The sequence below is a fragment of the Tachyglossus aculeatus genome, chromosome 12 (assembly GCF_015852505.1).
Source record: "Tachyglossus aculeatus isolate mTacAcu1 chromosome 12, mTacAcu1.pri, whole genome shotgun sequence".
Taxonomy (NCBI): domain Eukaryota; kingdom Metazoa; phylum Chordata; class Mammalia; order Monotremata; family Tachyglossidae; genus Tachyglossus; species Tachyglossus aculeatus.
The window spans coordinates 19,694,316-19,720,234 of NC_052077.1; the positions used below are offsets into that span (position 1 = coordinate 19,694,316).

Below are 25,919 nucleotides of genomic sequence, written 5' to 3' on the forward strand. Positions count from 1 at the left end.
CATCTGTGTGTATATTGGAATTGAGTCTTGGACCTGTCGCTCCCTCAAGGTCCTTTTAGGTCATTTTCTCTGGTTCTGTGATTTTTAGGGCTCTTTGCCTACATAATCATGTTGCAGGTGCAAAGAATACATGGGAAGGTGATTTGGGGACATCTTAGTTTGTACGCATTGCCCTGGGTGTGGGAGGGAGTTACAAGTAAAGGAATCACTCAATCAGTTGTATTTATTGAGTGCTTACAGTGTGCAGAGCAGCAGCATGGCTTAGTGGAAAGAGCACGGGGTTGGGAGTCAGAAGTCCTGGATTCTAATCCCGGCTTCACCACTTGTCAGCCGTGTGACTTTGGGCAAATCACTTAACTTCTCTGTGCCTCAGTTACCTCGTGTGTAAAATGAGGATTGAGAGAGCACTTAGAACAGTGCTTCACACATAGTAAGTGCTTAACAAATACCATCATTAATTAATTAATTAATTTACTAAGCGCTTGGAGGAGTATACTACAACAGAGTTGATAGATCTGTTCCCTGCCCAAAACAAACTTACTGCTTTTGCTCTCAGGGCATTTACAATAGAATGGGGGGAAGGTAAACACGTGTAATTAGTCTCCAGTGGTATTTATTTAATTTCTTGCTGAGCAAAAAGCAATATAATGAACACTTGGAAGGGACACTCTGTCTCTCCCCTGAAGTAGTTTGCTAATCTTAAGGAACCTAAAATATACATACATAATTGCTTGGAAGTTTGTAGGGGTTGTGAAATGGTGAAATTAGGGCAGGAGTGGATTAATTAGAGAAGGCTTTGCATAGGAGGAAGGTTTTGAAGTCGTGGTTTGGAGAAGCAGAGTGTAGCTGTTGGGGAATGGGTGAGGAATAGTTTGGAGGTTGGAGAAGATGGAGAGGAACAGCTGCAGTGTAGTAGGAGAAAGCAGTCAGCCAAATATTAGAAATTTTTCCAGTGAATTGTCTTGTTGCCAAGAGCCAAAATCTGATGTGAGTGACAATTTTAGGTTGCTGTGGGCTTTTTGAGGAGAGGAATGCAGGGATCTAGGTGGCATTTCATACTACCAGAAGGGAGAACTGTGTCTCTGTACCTCAGTTACCTCATCTGTAAAGTGGGGATTAAGACTGTGAGCCCCATGTGGGATAGGAACTGTATCCAACCCAGTTTAGCTTGCAGCTTCCCCAGCCCGTAGTACAGTGCTTGACACATAGTAAGCACTTAAACAAATACCATAAAATAACTACGACCACGGATCTGTGATGAAAGCTTCAGGTGGTAGATCACTGAGATAGTCCAGATTTTTAACCAGTTATTGGTTACATTGGCTGAAGGAAGCAAATGAGATAGAGAAGTCAATTCCCAGATTAACAGGTTTCCACTGACCCTACCATTGCCTTCTGTGTCCTAAAACGATTTCCCAGTAGGTCCGGGTCTAGGATGACCAATTTTCATAGGGCAGAGGGTAATTTTTCCAGGAAAAAAAGCCCTCCAAACTCTCTATAAACAATACATTATTTAGGGTATTATTCATTGTTTTATTACTGTATTATTTAATGTAGTATTCAAATTTCTTAAATTACGGTATCAAATGCATCATGATGCCTTATATGACCCCAATGGCTTGGTCAACTTGCCCCAGGAGTGGGGTGGTCAATTAAACAAGGCGGTGAGAGGGCAGAGTTGGTAGACACATTCCCTGCCCACAACAAGCTTACTTAACCACTCTCTTTGTCACTACACCCCACATCACACCTTTCGTTTACCTCAAGCTAACATATTCACTGTGTCCCATTCTTCTTTCTCCCACTGCCAAACTCTTGTTCACTCCCTCCCTCATGCGTGGAGCTCTCTTCCTCTTCACATCCAACAGACCACTGCTCTTGTCGTCTTCAAAGCCCTTCTGAAGTCACATCACTTCCAGGCTTCCTCCCAGTTAATTTCTAGTCTAGACTCTAGATTGAAGGCATGTTACGGGCAGGGAATGTGACTGCTAATTTTGTTGTTTTGTATTCCCCCAAGTGCCTAGTACTGTGTTCTGCACATAATAAGTTCTAATAAATATGATTGATTGCCTCTCCTCTGCATTAGCTCCCATACTGGCAGTTCAGCACTTCCAGGTCACCAAGGTACTCTGATCCTCCCCACCCAAAAACACACACACACACACACACACACACACACACACACACACACACACACACACACACACACACACACACACACACACACACACACCCCCCCCCCCCCCCCCCCCCCCCCCGCCTTAGGTTAGGCACAGGTAGCCGATACTGATTGATTGATGTTCATTTTTTCCATACACTGTATCTGGTAAAGGCGAAAATTACTCTTATTTTAATAAAGGTGTTTCATCCTAAAGTAAAAAATAGTTTGACATTTGTAGGGTGGAATTATTTTAAATAAAAATTCTACAGCTGGAACAGGGATTTGCTTTTCAGGACTGATAACAAAGCATATGTAATAAAAATGGAAGCTGAGAGCAGTATTTTTGTTGTTGTCGAATAGAGATGGTTGTATAGAGTGAGGATGTGACAGCAGCTGAGGACGCCTAGGTAGGAGGATAGTAATTGGTTGAGCTCCCCTGTTGAGAAAGTGAAGGGAAGAAAGAGTTGTGAGGATGGAATTGTGTCATCATTTGACTCCTAAGAGTATGATTTATGTTGTTGTTAATAGGCCACCCTGGAATAGGGTTAAAGAGAGAGGCTTAAAAGACAGGGAGGCCAGAAATGAAGCAGTGCAGTCAAAATAAATCAATCAGTTGTATTTATTGAGCACTTACTTTGTGCAGGACATTGGACTAAGCCCTTAGGAGAGAACATGCTTGTCTCTAGACTGTAAGCTCAGTGTAGTCAGGGAATGTGTCTACCAGAACTGTTGTATTGTACTCTCCCAAGCACTTAGTACAGTGCTCTGCCCACGGTCAGCACTCAATAAATGCCATTGATCTAGACAATAATTTCATTGTGGACAGGGAATGTGTATGTGTATTGTTTTGCTGTACTCTCCCAAGTGCCTTGCACGTAGTATGCGCTCAATAAATACGATTGCATGAGTGATTGATTGGTGATTACAGTATACCAGAGTTGGGATAAGGGCTCAAATTGGGGTTTTAGCTCTTGAAGTAGAGAAGGGGTGAATGTGACTTGGTGACAGGTTGGATTTGGGGGCTGCATGAGAAAGAAGTGAAAAAAAAATAACCCCCAAATTATGAGTGTAGGGAAAGGGAAAATAGTGGTGTTGGGGATACTGTAAGGAAAGTTGCGAAGAGAGAGTTTAGTAACCATATAGTGTGCTTACCATGTGCCAAACACTATGCTTAGTTTTGGGGTCAATACAAGATGTTCAAGTCAGGTGCATGTCCTGTTGGACAAGCGATTCACAGTTTATGTAGGAAAGATTAGGGATTCAATGTGTGACATGTTCAGTTTGACAAATTTTCCAAGAAATTTGTAGATTTAAGGAGCAGGGCACTCCTTATAGACCCTGCAAATGTTCTTGTCTCCCGGTTTACCTTCCACGGTCACAGATTTGGCCCTGGTCAGCCCATGTGGATACCGCCCCACATTTTCTAGTATCCAGATTGGAGAAGTCAGGTCTAAGTGTCAGGACCAGCCATCTGAAGCAGTCCTGGAGCCTGGAAGACATAAAGGATTAGAGATGGTGTTAGCTTAGGGATGGTGAGAGAAATTTAGGAATCACGTGCATAGATGTACAAGAGAGTAAATAAAATGGGAAGTGCAGAACCTGAGAACTGAGCCCTGTAGGCTGCAGACGTTTTCTTTGTTCTCTCCGACACAATCTCTATTCAAAGAGGTAGTTGTAAAAGATGTCCACCTGGGAAATTATATAGCTATTTAAAGCCTGTCAGGAAAGTGGAGGGAAAAAAAAGATGGTATTTTTGTGTCAGAAAATTGCATTCTAGTGTTCTTCCTGTTGGTTCGTTTACAGCTTAGCACCAACAAGTCCGGCTGGTGCCAGGCTGGAAAGTGGTAGCACATCTCTGAGAAAAGCAGCATTGTGTAGTGGGTAGAGCAAGGGCCTGGGAATCAAAAGGTCATGGATTCTAATCTCGGCTCTGCCGCTTGTCTGCTGTGTGACCTTGGGCAAGTCATTTCTTCTCTGGGCCTCAGTTACCTCGCCTTTAAAATGGGGATTGAGACTGTGAACCCCACGTGGGACAGGGACTGTGTCCAACTTGATTTGCTCCTGTCCACCCCAACGCTTAGTACAGTGCCTGGCACATAGTAAGTGCTTAAAGAACAGTATTATTATTATTACCATTATTATTATTATTATTATTGTTATTTTTATTATTATCTCCTGTGGTCCGGAGGACTGTTTTGGGGTGCTCAGGCTAAAACCAAATCCCTGAAATTGTGCCAAGAGTTGTGCCCGCACAGATTACAAAAGGGATAAAGTAGTTGGATTGGTATGTGTCACTAAGGGGTTAATATTTTCCTCCCAATCTCCAGTCAGGAACAGTGGCTCATGGAACATTCTTGATAATTCATTCATTCATTTGTATTTATTGAGCACTTACTGTGTACAGAGCACTCTACTAAGCACTTGGGAGACTACAGTATAACAATAAACAGACACATTCCGTAATCCCCACCAGTTTCCAGGCAACATTTGGAAATTGATGTTTTCCACCTGATTAATGTCTAGCTCAGAGGCCTGGTGTCCCCATAATTTACAGGTAAAGTGAATATGATTATAGATGACAACTATTTGTACTCTCCCAAGCGCTTAGTACAGTGCTGTGCACACAGTAAGCAGTCAGTAAATGCAATTGGTAAGTGGTAGGAGTTGTTCTTCGGTCAGATGACGGTGAGACTGTATCCGTGGATGTGAGTATTAATATGTAGTATTACAGATAAAGTCAACCCAGTGAGCACAGTGTAATCGCTATAATCTTTTTAAGTGTTCATGTGCAGCTCATTGTTTTTAAAAGCTGCATTATGTTAGCGATCAAATGGCTCAGTTTCAGTGAACCTGGGTTCTAATCCCGGCTCCTCCACGTCTCCTCCACGTCTGTTGTGTGACCTTGGGCAAGTCACTTTAGCTTCTCTGGACCTCAGTTACCTCACCTGTAAAATGAGGGTTGATTGTGAGCCCCATGTGGGACAGGGGTTGTGTCCAACCTGACTAATCTGAATCTACCCCATTGCTTAGAACAGTGCTTGACACATAGTAAGTGCTCTACAAGTACCATAATTATTATTATTAGTAGTAGTAGTTGGGCAGTTCTGTTTTCCAAGAATTTTTTGTCTGTCCTCCAGAATGTTGGAGGGATGAGTTGCTTTCACCTTTAATTATTATCATTTAGTTAGGTTAGGTTATTACTCCTTTAAGCAATGTGACTTCATAGAAAAAGCGTTGGCCTTGGAGTCAGAAGACCCGGGTTCTAACTCACCTCCACCATTCAACTGCTGTTTGACCTTGGGCAAGACACTCAACTCCTCCATTATCAGGGTTTTTAGGCAGCATCCGTGAGCTTGCTCACAATGAGGAAACCACCAACAGAACACCTTTGTCACTAAGAGCCCTTGGAATCAACTTAGAAGGTCACCAATCTTTTAAGCCACCCATATATTGCTTGGTCATTTTACTTTTTGGTATTTGACTTGACTCATAGATATGAATTATAGAAAGCTCTATTTAATCTCCATAATCATCATGGCACTAATGACTGAAAGTTTATTGATTCCTATGGACAAGTAATCTAAGGGGGATCTTGAAAGGTAGTTTCCCACTGTTGACGATGACACTGTTTAGTCTTAAAAATCTTTTGTGGTTTGAGTGTTCTTCACCAGTCTGGATTTTTTTTTAACTTTTCTTTCTGGTGGGGGGTTGTTTTAAATACAGGCAGATGTCCAAGTGGAACAAAATCGGCAGCACTTCTACGAACTTTCTCTTGAATATGTGTGCAAGCTGCAGGAAATCCAGGAAAGGAAAAAATTTGAGTTTGTTGAGCCCGTAAGTACTGTAGTGGACACCTATCTAGGTGTTTGGGAAAGCAAGCTTCTGTAGAGAGTTGGTTTAATTTTTCAGTTTTCTAGAATTGTGTCCTGCGAGCTTAGAGAGGTTCCCAGTATTTCCATTTGAGACAATTTGGCGTATATATATTTTGACAAGAGACCAAAGGTGATATTGACCAGATGCCTAGGATCAGCCTGAGTTATGATTGTTTTATTAAGTTTATCCTGCTTCACCCAATATAACCTTATTTAGTAAGATTGTATTTGTCTCTGTGGGTCATAAGCGCCAACATCTTGGAGACTGAGGGACGAAGTATTGGTTCACTCCCACAGTTTTGGGGGCAGGATGTGCAGTTAGAGCTAACATGTCTTTCCCTGATAGCCGTCAGCTCCACCTCCTGCCTTCTGCTAACCAGATGCATTCTCAGGCTTGGCTCGAGAAGCAGCAAGACCTAGGGAAAGGAGAGGACTTAGGCTGTCTGCCACTTGCCTGCTGTGTGACCTTGGACAAATCTCTTAACTTCTCTAGGCCTCAGTTGCCTCACCTATAAAATGGGGATTCAGTACTTGTATCTGTTCCTGCTTAGACTGTGAGCCCCTTGTAGAGCAGGGAATGTGTCTGATCTGGTTATGTTGTGTGTACCCCAGCCCTTAGTAGTAATAATAATTGTGCAATTTGTTAAACGCTTACTGAGTGCCAGGCACTGTATTAAGTGCTGGAGTGAATACAAGCATATCAGGTTGGACACAGTCCCTGTCCCATGCGGGGCTCGCAGCGTCAATCCCCATTTTACAGGTAACTGAGGCCCAGAGAAGTAAAGTGACTTGCCCAAGATCATAGAGCAGACAAGTGGTGGAGCTGGGATTAGAATCCAGTCCTGTGCTCTATCCCCTGTGCCATGGTTCCTAGTAAGGGCTTAACAAATACCACAATTAGCATTGCCATTGGCTCTGAATATTCCAGTGTCCTCATTAGCTCTCAGCACCAGATCAGATGTATGTGCCCTCCATGGTCCTCCTGCTGCCCTAATCAGCAAACATTGGCAATAGCTCTGGTTTAGCTCACCTGTCACGGACAGGCTCGGGGGCACTGGCTAGTGGCAGTGTTGAGTCTGGAAGGAGTGAAAAGACACTTCAAATTTAAGCAAACAACCTCTGTAGAGACTCAGATCAGCTCATGCTGGCAGGCACATCTCCTCCAAGAGGCCTTCCCTGATTAAGCCCTCCTTTCCTCTTCTCCCACTTCCTTCTTCATCATCCTGACTTGCTCCTTCTCCATTCCCAGCCTCACAGCAGTTATGTACATACCTGTAATCTTATTTACATGAATGTCTGTCTCCCTCTCTAGACTCTAAGCTCCTTGTACCTGTATATATGTATATATGTTTGTACTTATTTATTACTCTATTTATTTATTTTACTTGTACATATCTATTCTATTTATTTTATTTTGTTAGTATGTTTGGTTTTGTTCTCTGTCTCCCCCCTTTTAGCCTGTGAGCCCACTGTTGGGTAGGGACTGTCTCTATATGTTGCCAACTTGTACTTCCCAAGCGCTTAGTACAGTGCTCTGCACACAGTAAGCGCTCAATAAATACAGTTGATTGATTGATTGTAGATAGTGAATGTGCCTGTTATATTGTTATATGCCTGTTATATTGTTATATTGTACTCTCCCAAGTGCTTTAGTACAGTAAGTGACTGATTCTCACAGTAGCCAGAGGGTAAAGGAATTTCTTTCATTCATTGAACACCTGCTGTGTGCAGAGCACTCGGTCTCTTAAGAGAGTACAAAGGAAGGAAGTAACATAGCCTCAAGTGTTCTCCTACCTTCCTCTCCTGTACCTCCTCTCATTTTCCTTCTCTTCCTCCCCATCTTTTCCTCCTATTGCTCCTCCCCAAGTTCACCACCTCTCAAAATGAAAAGTTGGCACCTGTGTGACCAGCTGTTCCGTGCATCGTCCTTGCAGCTCCTTATGTAACTTCATCACTTGCTTCCTTCCTCATCCCTCTCTACCTCTGCCGAAAGCGGCAGTTACACTGTGGCTAACAAAGCCCAAGTTAAGCTGAAAATGAAGGAGATAGTCAAGGGGCAAGAAAGAAAGAGGAAGGGAGCGGGTAATTACTGAATCTCTAACTTCCCTAAGCAGATTTAAAGGTCTTAAAAAAAAATCAGACATGACAGATGCAGGAAACCGGTTTCTTTGTGTCGCTGCTTTCTTGCTCATTCTCTCTTTGCTCTCCCTCTGCCTTTTAGCACCAGAAGTAAAGCACCATTCAATTCAAAAAAATTCCGGGCTTTACTAATATTAAGAAAAAGTCCAATGTCCAGAGCTTCATATACTCAGACACTTCATCACCCCGAATTTAAAACAAGCCTGCAGAAAATTGAAGCACGCTCTCTACTTCAACAACATTCTAACTAAAACATCTAATGATGAATGCAGTTGGATTTGTACCCTTTAGTCACCCCACACTCAGCCCCACATATCCATAATTCATGTTAATGTCTGTCTACCCCTCTGGACTGTCAGCTTAATGTGGGCAGAGAAAGTGTCTACCAATTCTGTTATATTGTACTCTCCCAAGCACTTATTACGGTGCCTGCCAATTCTGTTATATTTTACTCTCCTAGCACTTAGTACAGTGCTCTGCAAACAGTAAGTTCTCAATAAATATCTGATTGATTTGTTCCTCTTAGGTGTTTTTAGTCTAGTATGGAAGTGACCCAATGTAAAGAATATTTAGGTGGCATGTACACTGCCATTTTCATTGTCATTTTTCAGAAAGAATTTCAAGTATATTTAGAACAGAAATGTAATAGAAGCAAAATTTGCAGTACTGAAAATAAGGCCTGACTTCTTCTGGTGTAAAATGAGGCTTCTGTTAGGCCCAGAAGAGCTTTTCATTGGCAAATGTAAAAAAAATGCTCAACTGCTGGATTATTTTGGAGAAATTCTGAATTGTTGGCTTTAGTTGAATCCTCTTCGATGACATAGGCAGAAGATTCAGTACTGCTGTCCAAGGAGCACTGTTAATGGCAAGAATTGTACCACTCTGGACTGCTTCCATTTTAAAGGAAACATATATGCCAGTGTATTTTGCACCTCCAAATACTAATATTTCTGCTTGGGGTTTCATGATGCTTTACAGCTGTGAAACATGGCTTTTCCCCTTCCCATCAGGATGTTTGAATGTTCACTTTCCAGGGTTATTTTCCCCACACTGCCCTCCTTGCCCCCCAAGTAGTTGTCCCACCCATGCCATCTTTTGTAATTCTGCTCAGTGCTCTGCACCAAATATGGGCTCAGTAAATTCATTTTGTGGAAAGTGTGAGATAGAAACAGGTGAAGAAGTAATCATGGAGAATCAGTCCGTTGTATTTATTGAAAGATTACTATGTGCAGAGCACTGTACCTAAGCACATGGCAGAGTACAACACTGCAGAATCAGTTGACACATTCCCTGTCCATAACAAACTTACAGTCTAGAGGGGGAGACAGACATTAAAATAAATAATTTAGAATATATGATTTAAAGATGTGTATATAAGTCTTGTTGGCAAATATCAAATGTTCAGAGGTCATAGATCCAAGTGCATAGATGATGCAGAAGGGAGAGCGAGCAGGGGGATAAACAGGCTTAATTGGAGAAGCCCTTGTGGAGGAGATGTGACCTCAAAAATGCATTTACGTCTACATTATCTTCCTCTAATCGGGGTAGTCTCCTCGAGGAGACCTGGGTCTTATCCCAGCTCTGCCACTTGTCTGCTGTGTGATCTCTTGGAAAAGTAACTTCTCTGTGCCTAGTAACAGCATCTGTAAAATGGGCACTAATCAATCAATCAATCGTATTTATTGAGCGCTTACTGTGTGCAGACCACTGTACTAAGTGCTTGAGAAGTACTTTGAGTACTTTGTGCATTAGTACATCAGTACATTAGTACTTTGAGCCGTGGAACAGGAATTGTGTTCAACCTGATTGGCTTGTATCTATCCCAGCACTTAGTACAGTGTCTGGCACATAGTAGGCACCTAACAAATATAATTCAAGAAAAATTGGTCATTAAATATAGGGTCTCCTTAGATTAGACTGGTGTATGTATCAATTTTGAAGGTTTTTCTAGATCTTGGTTCTGAATCTCAAGAAATTAATCAGGCCAGTTATTTTCTGAAATTTTGAACTGCCAGTGGAATTTTTAAAAGTCTGCCAAGAATACTTTTAAACGTAAGGAAAATTGGTGTAGCCATGCAATAGAAAAATAAAATATTTAATCAATCAATCAATCAATCGTATTTATTGAGTGTTTACTGTGTGCAGAGCACTGTACGAAGCGCTTGGGAAGTACAAGTTGGCAACATATAGAGACAGTCCCTACCCAACAGTGGGCTCACAGTCTAAAAGGGGGAGACAGAGAACAAAACCAAACATACTAACAAAATGAAATAAATAGAATAGATATGTACAAGTAAAATAAATAGAGTGATAAATATGTACAAACATATATACATATATACAGGTGCTGTGGGGAAGGGAAGGAGGTAAGATGGGGGGACGGAGAGCGGGACGAGGGGGAGAGGAAGGAAGCGGCTCAGTCTGGGAAGGCCTCCTGGAGGAGGTGAGCTCTCAATAGGGCCTTGAAGGGAGGAAGAGAGCTAGCTTGGCGGATGGGCAGAGGGAGGGCATTTCAGGCCCGGGGGAGGACGTGGGCCGGGGGTCGATAGCGGGACAGGCGAGAACGAGGTACGGTGAGGAGATTAGCGGCAGAGGAGCGGAGGGTGCGGGCTGGGCTGTAGAGGGAGAGAAGGGAGGTGAGGTAGGAGGGGGCGAGGTGATGGACAGCCTTGAAGCCCAGGGTGAGGAGTTTCTGCCTGATCTCTGAAGTTCTTTAGCAAATGTCTCTATGGGCAAAATTCCTGGTTTACATTGAGATGTTTCCATGCTAACAAAGCCTCCTTTTCTGCATCCCAGATGCTGTCCTTCTTCCAGGGAATGTTCACTTTCTATCATCAGGGCCATGAACTTGCCAAAGACTTCAATCACTACAAAATGGAACTACAGATCAACATTCAGAATGTAAGAGAAGCTCCACTTTGCATGTTGAAGAAGTCCATTTAAACGAATGATCTAGTGAAGATTTTAGAAATAAGCCTGCTCCAGAGGTTAATGAGACAGGATTGAAAATGTCCTTTCGCTGCTCTCTGGCTCGGAGAGCTACTGTTGGGAATTTGAGGATCCACTACCATCTCCTGGGCAATCAGTGTTGTTACAGAAAAATTCCTTGTGCTAATCCAAGTTTGTCCATCCTGCCTCCTAGTAGTTATACCACTGCCGGAGGCTTTATCTTTTAACTTTATTAGCAGACATTTTCTTTTAAGAAGCAGGAGTCACCTGAATTCATTCATCGGACTGTATTTGTTGAGCGCTTACCGTGTGTACAGCCCGGTACTAAGCGCTTGGAAAGTACAGTTCGGCAACAAACTGAATTATCCACCAATAGCTGTCCAGTGATTGGCAAAGGGAGGATTTCAGGTTGTTTATCTTGAGCCTATTTAAATGGATTCTTACTCATCTTTGTAGGGCATTTTCACGCCTTCAGTGTTTTTTATGGTATTTTTTTAAACTGTGCAGTGTTCCAAGCGCTGGGGTAGCTACAAGGTAATCATGTTGGACATAATTCATAATAATAATGCAATAATGGTATTTGATAAGTGCTTACTATGTGCAAAGCACTGTTCTGAGCGCTGGGGAGGAGTAGCATGGCTCAGTGGAAAGAGCACGGGCTTGGGAGTCAGAGGTCATGGGTTCAAAACTCGGCTCCACCGCTTGTCAGCTGTGTGACTTTGGGCAAGTCACTTAACTTCTCTGAGCCTTCAGTTACCTCATCCGTAAAATGTGGATTGACTGTGAGCCCCACATGGAAAAACCTGATCACCTCAGTCAATCAATCAATCGATCAATCAATCGTATTTACTGAGCGCTTACTGTGTGCAGAGCACTGTACTAAGCGCTTGGGAAGTACAAGTCGGCAACACATAGAGACAGTCCCTACCCAACAGCGGATATCCTCCCCAGTACTTAGAACAGTGCTTTGCACATAGTAAGCATTTAAATGCCATCATTATTATTGTTATTGTTATATAAGGTGATCAGGTTGTCCCAAGTGGGGCTCACAGGCTTAATCCCCATTTTACAGATGCGGTAACTGAGGCACAGAGAAGTTAAATGACTTGCCCAAAGTCACACAGCTGACAGTTGGCGGAGCCAGGATTTGAACCCATGACCTCTGACTCCCAAGCCTGTGCTCTTTCCACTGAGCCACGCTGCTTCTCATGTCCCATATGGGGCTCAACAGTCGTAATCCCCATTTTACGGATGATGCAACTGAGGTACAGAGAAGTTCAGTGACTTGCTGGAGGTCACACAGCAAAGTGGCAGAGGCCAGATTAGAACCCAGGTCCTTCTGACTCCCAGGCCTGTGGGAGTACTGCCAGTTTCCAAATTTGGGAAGTACAAATTCCAATTTGTACTTCCCAAGCGCTTAGTACAGTGCTCTGCACACAGTAAGCGCTCAATAAATACGATTGATGATAATGGGGGACCTGACCCTAGTGGAAAGGACTCTTGTCAAGCAGGAAAACCCAGTGTGGCTAACTAGGACGGGAGAAGCAGCATGGTCTAGTGGAAAAACCATGGGCTCGGGAGTCAGGGGACCTGGGTTACAGTAAGCGCTCAATAAATATGATTGATTGATTGATTAATTACTGCTCCGCCACTTACCTGCTGTGTGACTTCGGACAAGTCACTTAACTTCTCTGCACCTCAGTTTCCTCATCTGTAAAATGGGTATTCAATACCTCTTCTCCCTCCTACTTAGATTGGGAGCACCGTGTAGGACAGGGGCTGTGCCTAACCTGATTAACTTGCATGTACCCTTGAAGAACAGTGCTTGACACATAATAAGCACTTAACAAGTTTCGTAATTAGTCAAGCCTCCGTGAATAAAAGATTAGCTTCCCTTTGTGTTCTAAGCAGCACTCATTATGTATTGAGTCAAAAAATTAATATTAATAGCTGAAACAAAACCTAGGAATTCTGGATTCCTCAGGACATTGGAATTGGTGGAGATCATAATGGGCCATTGTATTTGAAAAGCAGCCCAACCTGGCCAAGCTAAGTGGAAAGTGGAAAGAACATGGGGCTGGGAGTAAGAGGATCTGGGTTCTAATCCCTGCTCTGCCACTTGCCCGCTGTGTGGACAAGTCACTTAACTTCGTTCCTCAATTTCTCATCCCTAAAATAAGGATTAAATAAATTCCCATTCCCCCTCCCCCATAGCCTCACTCCATTTGTCTGACCTGATTATCTTGCTTCTACCCCAGTGCTTGATATGTAGTTAATGTTTAACAAGTACCACAATTATTATTCTTATCACTATTATTATTATGCTGATTGTGAAATGAGGTATTGTCGACTAATTCCACCATTCCATCCCTCATAAGAAAATTTGGGACTTTTGTCTGAGAGTGTTGTGACGGTGAAACTTGAACACAGTGGCAAATTAGCCCTTGTGACTACTCTCCTCATCACCTCATATTACCTGACTTGTAGACTTATATATTCCAGTGCAAACAGATCCTTGGGTGACTCTTATGCTTGGTTATTAGGAACAGTCTGACGAAAATGAGCGTGAGCTCAAAATGCTACTCGTTACAAAGCTAGCGGTGCAGTACCACGTCCCTATGTGTCTGACAAAATTCTCCATGGACAGAGAGACAGAGATCCAACATTAGGCCCAAGCGCTCTCACATGGGTGGTCTTGTTCTGGCTTCTACTCTCTTAAGTTTCTGTGCTCATGCAGATGATCTTGATTGGGCTGGGGTCCCAGTAGCTGGAAAAGGCAGGCTGTCCTCAGGCTCTGCTGGAAACCCGGCTCTGGGTCACTGGTCACTGCCACTCCTGCCAATGCCACCCTGTAGAGCGATTCGCCTCCCCTTGACTCACCCCAGGAATCAAGTGGACCCCGGGAGAGGCTGCAATGGCCATTTTGGCTCAGGACATCTTCAGCGGAGACCATGTGGCCTCAGCTGCATCTTTTTCTTCCAGCGTCTCAGCAGGGCCGTCAAATGTCACCCAATCAGGCCTCCCCTTCGTCAGGTCGGTGGGTCTTAGAAAATCACTTGACCTCACCTACTGACCCTAACTCTGTCAATCACTCAGTTTGGCTCCCCAGAAGAGTTCAAGAGCCTAAGGTTACTCCACGATGCCGTGGCCAGGCTTGACAGAATTGAAATAAAATAGGGGTTTGTTTATTTAATGCTACACTTGAAGGATGCACAAAGGGGACTTCTAAATCGAAGACACACTCTGATGTTTCCGTGTCAGGCAGCTCTTCTAACTCAGCAGGCTAAGAGCATAATCCAAAGTCCTTGAGTTACTTAGAAGATCTGCCATGAGTTAGTGACCATGCTCTCCTCATCTCTCTGGCCATTCATTCTCAGTGTCCTTTGCAGGCTCCTCCTCTGCCTCCCAACCCCTATCAGTGAGAATCCCTAAAGGTTTAGTTCTGGGCCCTCTTCTATTCTCCATCTACACCCACTCAGAACTCATTTGCTCCTGTGGCTTCAACTACCACCTCTATGAGGATGATACCCAAATCTACATCTCCAGCCCAGATCTCTCTCCCCCTCTGCAGTATTGCATTTCCTTCTCCCTTTAAAACATCTCTTCTTGGTTGTCCTCCCGTCACCTCAGGCTTAACATGTCCAAACAGAACTGCTTATCTTCCCCATTACTTTCTCATCGCTGTAGATGGCACCACTCTCCTTCCTATCTCACGAGCCTTGGCCTTTTCCATGACTCCTCTCTCTCATTCAGCCCATATATTCAATCCATCCCTAAATCCTGTCAGTCCCACCTTCCTAACATCGCTAAAATCAGCCCTTTCCTCTCCATCCAAACTGCTCCCATGTTAATACAGTCACTCGTCTCTCCCGCCTGGATTACTGCATCAGCCTCCTTGCTGACCTCCCAGCCTTCTGCCTCTCCCCACTCCAGTCCATACTTCACTCTGCTGCCCGGATCATTTTTCTACAAAAACATTCTGGGCATGTCGTCCCACTCCTCAGAAAACTCCTCACCTTTGGCTCTAAAGCACTGCGTCACCTTACCCCCTCCTACCTCACCTCTCTTCTTTCCTACTACAATGCAGCCCACACTCTTTATTCCTCTAATGCTAACCTTCTCACTGAGCCTCAATCTCGCCTATCTCGCCGCTGACCCCTTGCTCATATTTCTTGAGTGCTTACTGTGTGCGAGCACTGTACTAAGTGCTTGGGAGAGTAAAAAATAACAAGAACCAGATTCCCCCCCACCCTACCTCCTTCCCCTCCCCACACCACATGTATATATGTTTGTACAGATTTATTACTCTATTTATTTTACTTGTACATATTTACTATTCTATTTATTTTGTCAGTGATGTGCATCTAGCTTTACTTCTATTTATTCTGATGACTTGACACCTGTCCACATGTTTTGTTGTCTGTCTCCCCCCTCTAGACTGTGAGCCTGTTGTTTGGTAAGGACTGTCTCTATATTTTGCCAACTTGTACTTCCCAAGTGCTTAGTACAGTGCTCTGCTCACAGTAAGTGCTCAATAAATATGATTGAATGAATGAATGAATGAATGAATTCCCTGCCCAACAAACAGCATGTGAAGTGGCATCACACTTCAAATCAGACTAGAGCTCTAAAGTCATTTTAATGTTCAGTCCTATTTGATTTTACTTGGCTTCACTTCAGCGCTTTTGATACTCACCTCAGCCCCACAATACTTAGGTAAATTCCCTTATGCTCTACCATTTCCCCTATCCATAGTCTATTTTAATGTCTGTCTCCTCCTGTAGACTGTAAGCTTTTTTTGGGCAGGAACTGCGCCTACCAACTCTTTGTACTGTTCTTTCCCAAGTGCTTAGTATAGTGCTCTGCAAACACTAAACACTCAATAAATAACGTTGCTAAGACCTGTGGTTGCCAGATACCACATCTAATTTAAACTGTTCCGTCAATGTTAAATATGTAACATGGTACATAAAATGTTACATATGTAATATGCGTAACATGTCGTGTATGTTATGTAAGAGAAGCAACTTGGCCTAGTGAGTAGAGCATAGGCTTGGGAGTTAGAAGGACCTGGGTTTTAATGCCAGCTCTGCCACATTTCTACTGTATGACCTTGGACAAGTCATTTAACTTCTGTGCGCTTCAGTTACTTCACCTGTAAAATGGGGATTGAGACCGTGAGCCCCTTGTGGGACGGGGAGTGTCCAACACAATTAGCTTGTATCTACCCCAGCGCCTAGTACAAAGCCTGGGCACATAGTAAGCTCTTGACAAATACCATTATTATTATTATTATTTGCCATACTTATCATCATCATCAATGGTATTTATTGAGCGCTTACTATGTGCAGAGCACAAATAGCAAGTCCTTTCTATCACCATTCCAATCAATCAAGTGTATTTATTGAGCATATACTATGTGCAGAGCACTGTACTAAATGCTTGGGGAAGTTCAATATAACAAGAGTTGGTAGACACATTCCCTGCCCACATCTAGCTTACAGTTTAGAGGGTGGAGCTTGTGAGGAAAGTGGATGCCAGCGTGCCATGCAGGCAGCTGTTAGATGGAGCAGGGGCTTCAAAAGCAAGAAAAGGACAAAACTATTTTAAAGGGCCAACAAAACAAAGATTCAAATGCTGTGGCGTAGCTGTTGATGGTTCGAAGACCTCAGCAAGACAAAGAGCAGCCCAGTGCGCTGCAGTTACAAATGGAGTGACTACTTTAGAGTAGCGGTTTTGCCAAGATTGAGGTACCAAGAAACAGAAGCCAAAATGTTGCCAAATACTTAAGGTAGCATAAGCAGCAGCCCAACCAAGGACTGGTTTTTCCACCCCCATTGTGTCAAGGAGGTTGTTGGTCATGGGCCAGTTTTCTTGGCTGCTCTGGTTTCCACCGTCGAAATCATACTGTCACAAGCGTCATCCTTGATGGCAACTTATAATAAGCAATTAATCATGTTAATTTTTAAAGTTTGTCTCCCAAGTCATAAAGGGCTCAAAGAGGGCTGCTAGTTTCTTAACAAAGCCAGTCCTTTATGAGCAATTTAAGGCATATAATAGTTGCTTCTCAGCCCTCCTTCAGTCTCCTTCCCCCACAAAAAAATTAAAAGGTGACAAAATGTAAGGCTTACAATGGAGACTGTCTTTCACATGCAATTATGGAATCAGTGCTGTGACTTCACAGTGACTTCTGGTGGCTAATTGGAAATAGAGAATGTCAAAAGTGGAGGAGGTGCACGTGCAATATATATCTATAGTCTATAAATACCTTTTGAGGGGGCGAGCACTTTTTAATTCATATTACTGCCTAGTGTGTTTTGAGTGACTTTTTAAAAACTTGTATAAAAAGCCTAGATGATCCTGGATTTTTTTGATTGTTATGAGTATTCAGAGAAAGAAGAGAACTAGGCAGTACAGTATTGGACTAGTTAGTGTGTCTTTCTGTGTCTGTATGAAAATCAATCAATCATTTTTATTGATTGCTTACTATTTGCAGAGCACTATACTAAGCTCTTGGGAGAGTACTGTAACTTGAGCCATTGGGAACTTCTTAATTCTTGCCTAGGTCCCTGGCTAAAAGATACTAAACTTTTGGTGTTTACTACTCAGATTTACCCTATTTAAAAAAAAACAACCCAAGGCAAAATTGAATCTCAATGAAACAGGATTCAGTGATCACAGTTAAATTTTAGAGGAAGGTTTTCAATGAGCACTGCTGGTTCACTCACATTCTTTAAATTTAGTTTCTGAAAATTTTGTTTCTAAGGGAAACCACTTTTTAATAAATCATATATCTTTCATTAGGTGATATGCTTTCAACCTGTGATATACATTGCAGGATCCTAGCGTTCGAGGTCACTCTCCATTAGCTATTTTGAGGACGCAGCTTGGCCTAGTAGATAGAGCATAGGTGTGAGAGTCTGAAGGACTTGGGTTCTAATCTTGACTCTGCCACTTAGTAATTATGGTATTTGTCAAGCTCTTACTATGTGCCAAGCACCGTTCTAAGCACTGAGCAGTGCGCTTGTCTGCTGTGTGACCTCGGGCAAGTAACTTAACTTCTCTGTTTATCAAGTCTTGTTCTGGGAGGCACTGATGGCACGAAGGATGTCAGCAACAGCTGAGTGTCAGCTCTGTCCCTAGAGAGGAACCTGATGGTAAGATGGCAAACCCCAGGCTACGGAGGGAGGCTGAGGTAGGGAGAAGAAGAGGAAAAAAGAAAGTTGAGGGTACTTGTTATGGACAGGGAACGTGTCTGCTAATTCCATTGTATTGCGCTCTTCCAAGCACTTCGTGCAGTGCTCTGCACATAGCGCTCAATAAATACGATTGATCTAGGAGATAGAGAAGAAAGAAGAAGAAAGAAAGAGGAAGAAAAAGCAAGGATAAGGAAGAAAGGATAGGAAAAAGGAGAAGGAATTGCAGATATGTGGGCTTAAGATAGGGTGAGGAAGAGGAACATATAGGGCAATAAAAATGTAGGAGGGGAAGTAGAATGTGACTTACAGAATTTAAGAAGGTCCTGTATATGGCTGGTGGTGTCTAATATGTTTTTGTTGGGAACTGAACAAAATGTCATTCTTACAAAGCAAAAATTCTTTGTTTTTAATGCCACTCCCTACAAACTGTAATATTTTCTCTTTGGAAAAAATGATATCGTGTCCTTTATAATAATAATGATAATAATTGGCATTTATTAAGCGCTTACTATGTGCAAAGCACTGTTCTAAGCACTGGGGAGAATAGAGGGTGATCAGGTTGTCCCACGTGGGGCTCACAGTCTTAATCCCCATTTTAAAGATGAGGTAACTGAGGCCCAGAGAAGTTAAGTGACTTGCCCAAGATCACACAGCAGACATGTGGCGGAGTCGGGATTCGAACCCATGACCTCTGACTCCAAAGCCCGTGCTCTTTCCACTGAGCCACGATATACATATATACATATACATATATATACATGTATATGCATATACATATGTTTGTACATATATACTCTATATACATATATATGTATAGTCCAAATGACTATAATTTTTGAGACCTGTAGATGATAGTGGTACACTATCACAAATATGTATGTTTGTACATATATACTCTATATACATATATATGCATATATGTTTGTACATATATACTCTCTATACATATATACATATATTTTTGTACATATATGCTCTAGATACATATATGCATATACCTATATACATATAATTACTCTATTTATTTTACTTGTACGTATTTTTTATGTCTTGACTGCATTGATTTTCAGTGATGGCTTTAGCTGCAATGGCAAGAGAAAATCTTCAAAAGTAATTGTTCATTTGAACTATTTCACAGTTTCATACCAGCAGTTTCCCACTTTTGGGCAAAGGGGGAGGATCCAGATTCCTGGGAGTCTTGCTTATTCACGTTATTCCTTTTGTGACTCTGTCTCTAACCTGAACTATAACACTTCCATTGGACTGCAAAATGGTCATGTCGGCCTACTGTATTTCCAGTTTTAAAAATAGAAATGATCTCTTTAGATTGCCATGGTGTTATTCATATATGCTGCCAAATGAGTTTCTCTATCTCGCTGAGGATATTATAGAGTGAATGCTGATGTTGTTATTTTGTTTACTGTAAAGTCATGTTCCTCATTAGCTCGTAAGGATCATGGTTAACTTCTTTTTATTGCTTCCGCAAGCACATAGTAGAGTGCCCTGCTCCCAGGTACTCACTGAATATTTCCGAAACTCTCCTCTGCCCCAGGAGAGTTTCCTACTTCATAATTGTCTACATGCCTTGGTTTTCTCATCTGCCGAAATCTGTTGGTAACACTTCATCTCATTTGAAGTTAAAGATTGTCAGTACAGGGAGACAGGGAGTTCTCTGAAAACAACATTGTAGAAATCTAAATAATGCAAAATAATAAATGTTTATAAAAATAGAAATGGTTCCTGCTCTTCTTAGGTTTCAAAATCTTGGTTCTGTTTGTTAGAGTACAAGACCTATATCCATCCAGATTTTCCACATTTGCTCTCCAATTCCTGTTAACCAAGTTACTGTTACGCATTTGGAGGAAATAATTAATATGCAGTTGCACTTTGATGTGCACCCAGGTCAGAGATGTTGTGTATGGTAGAAAAGTGTGAACTATTTTTTCTAAATCTCCACAGCAGACACATTAATTTGATAGAGTGGCATTCTCTGTGCAGTTGCACAGTCTTTCATTAACCTAAACAAATGCCAGAACTTAGCATTTCCTTTTCCTGAAACTAGTCCCTTAACAAATCTCTATAATAAACACAGCCGGGGTACGAGAGATGACCAGAATAGTCAGACGCTGGAGGCATGTGTAGACTTGTCTTAAAGTGGCTGGGGCACTTCTCTCCTTCCCACTGGTTGTTGTGCAAGGGGAGAAGAGGAATGGGGTAGTTACAACCAGTAGCTATCCACCCTTTCCGCATCCATAAGTAATGATCCTAGAATTAGAAGTGCCTCCAAAATTTAGAGCTGTTGTGAGGGGAAGCAGACCCTTCTGTCTTTGTGCATTATTCTGATGGAGGCAGAACTGGACTCTGGATTCTGTCCAACCTAATTATCTTGCATCTACCTCAGTGCTTAGAATACTGCCCGGCGGCACATAGTAAGCAAGCAATGCCATAGTAAGTGTGGTATTAACAAGTACCATAATTATTATTATTATTGCTATTATTATTCTGGGCAGCACTGGCATAGCAGAATTATCCTCTCTTCTCTCTCCTTGTCCTTCTACCTATGGAGCCCTCTGGCCCTCTCTTTTTATACTGGCATTCATTCATTCAATCGTATTTATTGAGCGCTTTCTGTGTGCAGAGCACTGTACTAAGCGCTTGGGAAGTACAAGTCAGTAACATATAGAGATGGTTCCTACCCAACAACAGGCTCTCAGTCTGACCTAGTGAAAAAAAACATGGTCTCGGGAGTCAGGGGCCAGAGTTCTAATCCTGCCATTCACCATTTGCCTGCTGTTTGACCTTGGCCAAGTCACTTAACTTCTCTGCACTTCAGTTTTTTCATCTGGTAATGTCGGGATTAAATGCTTGTCTCCCCTCCATGTCTCCCCTCTCAAGGCCCTACTGAGAGTTCACCTCCTCCAGGAGGCCTTCCCAGACTGAGCCCCTTCCCTCCTCTCCCCCTCGTCCCCCTCTCCATCCCCCCCATCTTACCTCCTTCCCTTCCCCACAGCACCTGTATATATGTTTGTACATATTTATTACTCTATTTATTTTACTTGTACATATCTATTCTATTTATTTTATTTTGTTAGTATGTTTGGTTTTGTTCTCTGTCTCCCCCTTCTAGACTGTGAGCCCACTGTTGGGCAGGGACTGTCTCTATATGTTGCCAATTTGTGCTTCCCAAGCGCTTAGTACAGTGCTCTGCACACAGTAAGCGCTCAATAAATACGATTGATGATGATGACTCTCTGACTTGATTAACATGTCTATCGCCCAGTGTTTAGGGCAGGGCTTGGCATGTAGAAAGGGCTTAGCAAATTCCACTACGTGTGTCAGAAGACCAGCCTGAGGGGGCCATTGGGCACCCCATTGTTGTAATGGCCAATGAACCACAGCATGAAGGTAGTGATAATGGTCTATCGAGCAGCAGTGAAATGACTAAATTGCTGTAATTTGGCCTCCGTTGATCTAAACGAGCAAATCAAGAGCACGGACAACCCAAATGCGGATGTTTGTAATAAGAAAGGAGAAGAGGGGTCTACATTTGGAAAATCTTTCAGTACAAGACATCCCTTGTCCCTACAAAGCAGCATTGTATTCATTTTTTATAGCACTTTTTGAATATTCTGGGAGTTGTGAGAACTATTTTAACCTGCAGCTCTATTTTCATGTCTGTAACTGAAAATAACACAAGATGCCTCTACAGTCTTTCACATCTTTTTAAAATCTCATGCTTGAGTCTTGTACTTGCAGCTTCAGAGAGCCGCTCTTTTTTATCATCTGGGTATATTCCCCGCAAGTAGCTTATTTTCCGTGTTTTTTGTCCATTGAAGGACAAGAGCTTCCGTAATAATACACTCCAAGAGAATGGGAATGACTGTATAGATACAGAGGTGTTTTCAAAGATTCGTAATTCTTTTATCCTCTTAAGAACCGGGCTGGATTTCAGATGTGGCTGGAAGAAAGTATAACATTCCTGTGCTTTTCCTTCCTCCTCCCCACCCCCAAGACGAGAAATCGTTTTGAAGGAACCAGGTCGGAAGTGGAAGACCTCATGAACAAAATCAGAAAGAACCCGAAAGAGCATAAAAGAGCAAGTCAGTTTGCCGTGGAAGGCTACCTGTATGTTCAAGAAAAAAGTAAGAGAATTATAAAATATACCTATTGTTCGTACCAGATAATGAAGTTCATACTAACTAGTTTGCCACTTTTCAGTGCTCACAGTGTCTCTTCCTCTGCCCCCATCTATATTCAAGCATTAACAGACAGTGAAATGATCATTTGAAAAGACTATCGCCTCTGTTTTGATGAAGTGGAATGAAGGAAACCATTGTACATTTAAAAATCTAGGCCCCCAAGATTGTTTTATAGATTGAAGTAATTATGGTAGTTCACTATAATTGCAAGAGATCAGAACACTTTAACAAGTCTGCTTCTCAAAACACCTGTAAACGGCCTTGGTAATTTATCACTAGCGGGAGAAGGAGACATGAAAAGGGGACTTTGTTTGTCATAACTCACCCTCTTCTCTTCCTCCTGATGACAAGTAAATCAGTGTATGGCTCTCACATCCTTGTTTCACTTCCCCTCTGTGGGTCATTTGTAACACTGCAAATGAACTGCTCAAGTGAGCACCGCAATATTCTCTGGAGGTAGAGATAAATGTTATCTCTATTCAGATGTACATTCTGAATATAATTATTTTTGTTTCAAAGTGATAGGGCTGAAAAAATGGTACTGCTGACGATCTCCTCCAGACTGTGCATGAGGTTGTTCTCTGCTGGGCTGCTTGGAATTTGCAGTGCCTGTTGCTATTTTCCTTTTGCATGTGCCCATCTCAATCAAGCCTCAGCTCTAGAAAGACAATCCCCCGTTTGTCTAATGTCAGACTAGCCTTTCTGCACAGTCACCTCCCAGCTAGTTGTCTACTGCCGCGCTGTGTTTTTTGAAACTGTGATTTACGATGTCTTTTAAATGTTTATTCTGCTTACCACTGTCTCCTCCTATCTCTGACTCCTCCTTCTCAGTTTCTTTTGCCGGCTCCTCCTCTGCCTCCCACCTTCTGACAGTGGGTAGGGAGGCCGGGGTGCGGGAGAGTCCCCCAAGGCACACTTCTGGGTCCCCTTCTATTCTCCAGCTACGCCCATTCTCTTGGAGAACCTCATTTTTTTTTTTGATGGCATTTATTAAGCGCTTACTATGTGCAAAGCACTGTTCTAATCAATCAATCGTATTTATTGAACACTTACTGTGTGCAGATCACTGTACTAAGCGCTTGGGAAGTACAAGTTGGCAACATATAGAGACAGTCCCTACCCAACAGTGGGCTCGCAGTCTAAAAGAGTCTAAGCTCTGGGGAGATTACAAGGTGATCAGGTTGTCCCACAGGGGGCTCACAGTTTTAATCCCCATTTTCCAGATGAGGGAACTGAGGCACAGAGAAGTTAAGTGACTTGCCCAAAGTCACACAGCTGACAATTGGCGGAGCAAATTGACATTTGCTCCCATGGCTTCAGTTATCATTCATTCATTCAGTCGTCTTTATTGAGCGCTCACTGTGTGCAGAGCACTGTACCAAGCGCTTGGGAAGTACAAGTTGGCAACATATAGAGATGGTCCCTACCCAGGAATGGTCTCGCAGTTTAGAAGGGGGAGACAGACAACAAAACAAAACATGTGGACGGGTGTCAAGTCGTCAGAACAAATAGAATTAAAGCTAAATGCGCATCATGAACAAAATAAGTACAATAGTAAATATGTACAAGTAAAATAGAGTAATAAATCTGTACAAACATATATACAGGTGCTGTGGGGAAGGGAAGGAGGTAGGGTTGGGGGGATGGGGAGGAGGAGAGGAAAAAGGGGGCTCAGTCTGGGAAGGCCTCTTGGAGGAGGTGAGCTCTCAGTAAGGCTTTGAAGGGAGGAAGAGGTCATCTTTAACAATCAATCAGTCATATTTATTGAGTGCTTGCCGCGTGCAGAGCACCGTGTTAAGTACTTGGGAGAGTACAACACAGTGGTATAACAGGCACATTCCCTGCCCACAACGAGCTGATAGACTAGAGGAGGAGACAGACATTAATGTAAATAATTCAATTACAGCTATACACGTCGGTGCTGTGGGGCTGCGGGGGTCATGGTGAGGAAACAGAACAAGTCTAGGTGATGCAGAAGGGAGTGGGAAAAGAGGAAATGAGGGCTTGGTCAGGGAAGGCCTTTTGGAGGAGCTGTGCCTTCAATAGGGCTATGAAGATGGGAAGAGTAACGGTCTGTTGGATATGAAAAGGGAGGGTGTTCCAAGCCAGAGACATGACGTGGGCCAGAGGTCGGCAGCGAGATAGATTAGGTTGAGGTACTGTGAACAGGTCGACATTAGAGGATCGAAGTGTGCAGGCTGGGTTGTAGTAGTTGAGAGAAGTTGAGAGAACTGTAGTTGACAGAAGCAGTGTGGCTCAGTGGAAAGAGCACGGGCTTTGGAGTCAGAAGTCAGGGGTTCAAATCCCGGCTCCGCCAATTGTCAGCTGTGTGACTTTGAGCGAGTCACTTAACTCCTCTGGGCCTCAGTGGCCTCAGTTACGTCATCTGTAAAATGGTGATTAAGACTGTGAGCCCCCTGTGGGACAACCTGATCACCTTGTAACCTCCCCAGCGCTCAGAACAGCGCTTTGCATATAATAAGCACTTAATAAATGCCATCATCTTTATTATTAGTAGTAGTAGTAGGAGGAGAGTAGTGAGGTTAGGTAGGAGGGTTCAAGGTGATTGAGTGCTTTAAACCCAATGGTTAAGACCTTTTGTTTGATGCAGAGGTGGATGGGCAGCCAGGAGGTTTTTGAGTAGTGGGGAAGCATGAACTGAAAGCTTTTGTAATAAAAATGAACCCGGCAGCAGAGTGAAGTGTGGCCTGGAGTAGGGAATGACAGGAGGCAGGGAACTCAGCAAGGAGGCTAATACAGTAATCAAGGTGAGATAGGATAAGTGCTTGGATTAACGTGGTAGCAGTTAGGATGGAGATGAAAGGACAGATTTTAGCAACGTTGTGAAGGTTGAACCGACAGGATTTAGTGATAGATTAAAAATGTGGGTTGAATAAGAGAGAGGATTCAAAGATAATGCCAAGGTTATGGGCTTATGAGACAGGAAAGACGGTAGTGCCATCTGCAGTGATGGGAAGGTCAGAGGATGGGCGGGGTTTTCGTGGGAAGATAAGGACTTCTGTTTTAGACATGTTAAGTTGGAGGTGACGGCAGGACTTCCAGGTGGAGAAGTCTTGAAGGCAGGGGGAAATGTGGGACTGCAGAGATAGAGAGAAATCAGGGTTAGGGATGTAGATTTGTGAGCCAGCCGTAGAAGTGGCTTTTGAAGTCATAATAATAATAATAATTATGGTATTTGTTAAGTGCTTACTATGTGCCAAGCACTGTTCTAAGCACTGGAGTAGATACAAGGTAATCAGGTTGTCCCACATGGGGCTCACAGTCTCAATCCCCACTTTACAGATGAGGTAATCGAGGCACGGAGAAGTTAAGTGGCTTGCCCAAGTGACGGAGCCGGGATTAGAACCCACGACCTCTGGCTCCCAAGCCCATGTTCTTG

General features: G+C 42.9%; 1 protein-coding gene across 1 annotated transcript in view; it reads left to right on the forward strand.

The window, feature by feature from the left end:
• ARHGAP10 (Rho GTPase activating protein 10) overlaps positions 1-25,919 on the forward strand; it is a 262,121-nt gene that overhangs the window by 120,354 nt on the left and 115,848 nt on the right. Inside the window, exons 6-8 of the mRNA XM_038755281.1 lie at positions 5,885-5,995; positions 10,969-11,073; positions 22,333-22,462. Coding sequence (XP_038611209.1) covers positions 5,885-5,995; positions 10,969-11,073; positions 22,333-22,462 — 346 coding nt within the window. The remainder of the gene's footprint in view (positions 1-5,884; positions 5,996-10,968; positions 11,074-22,332; positions 22,463-25,919) is intronic.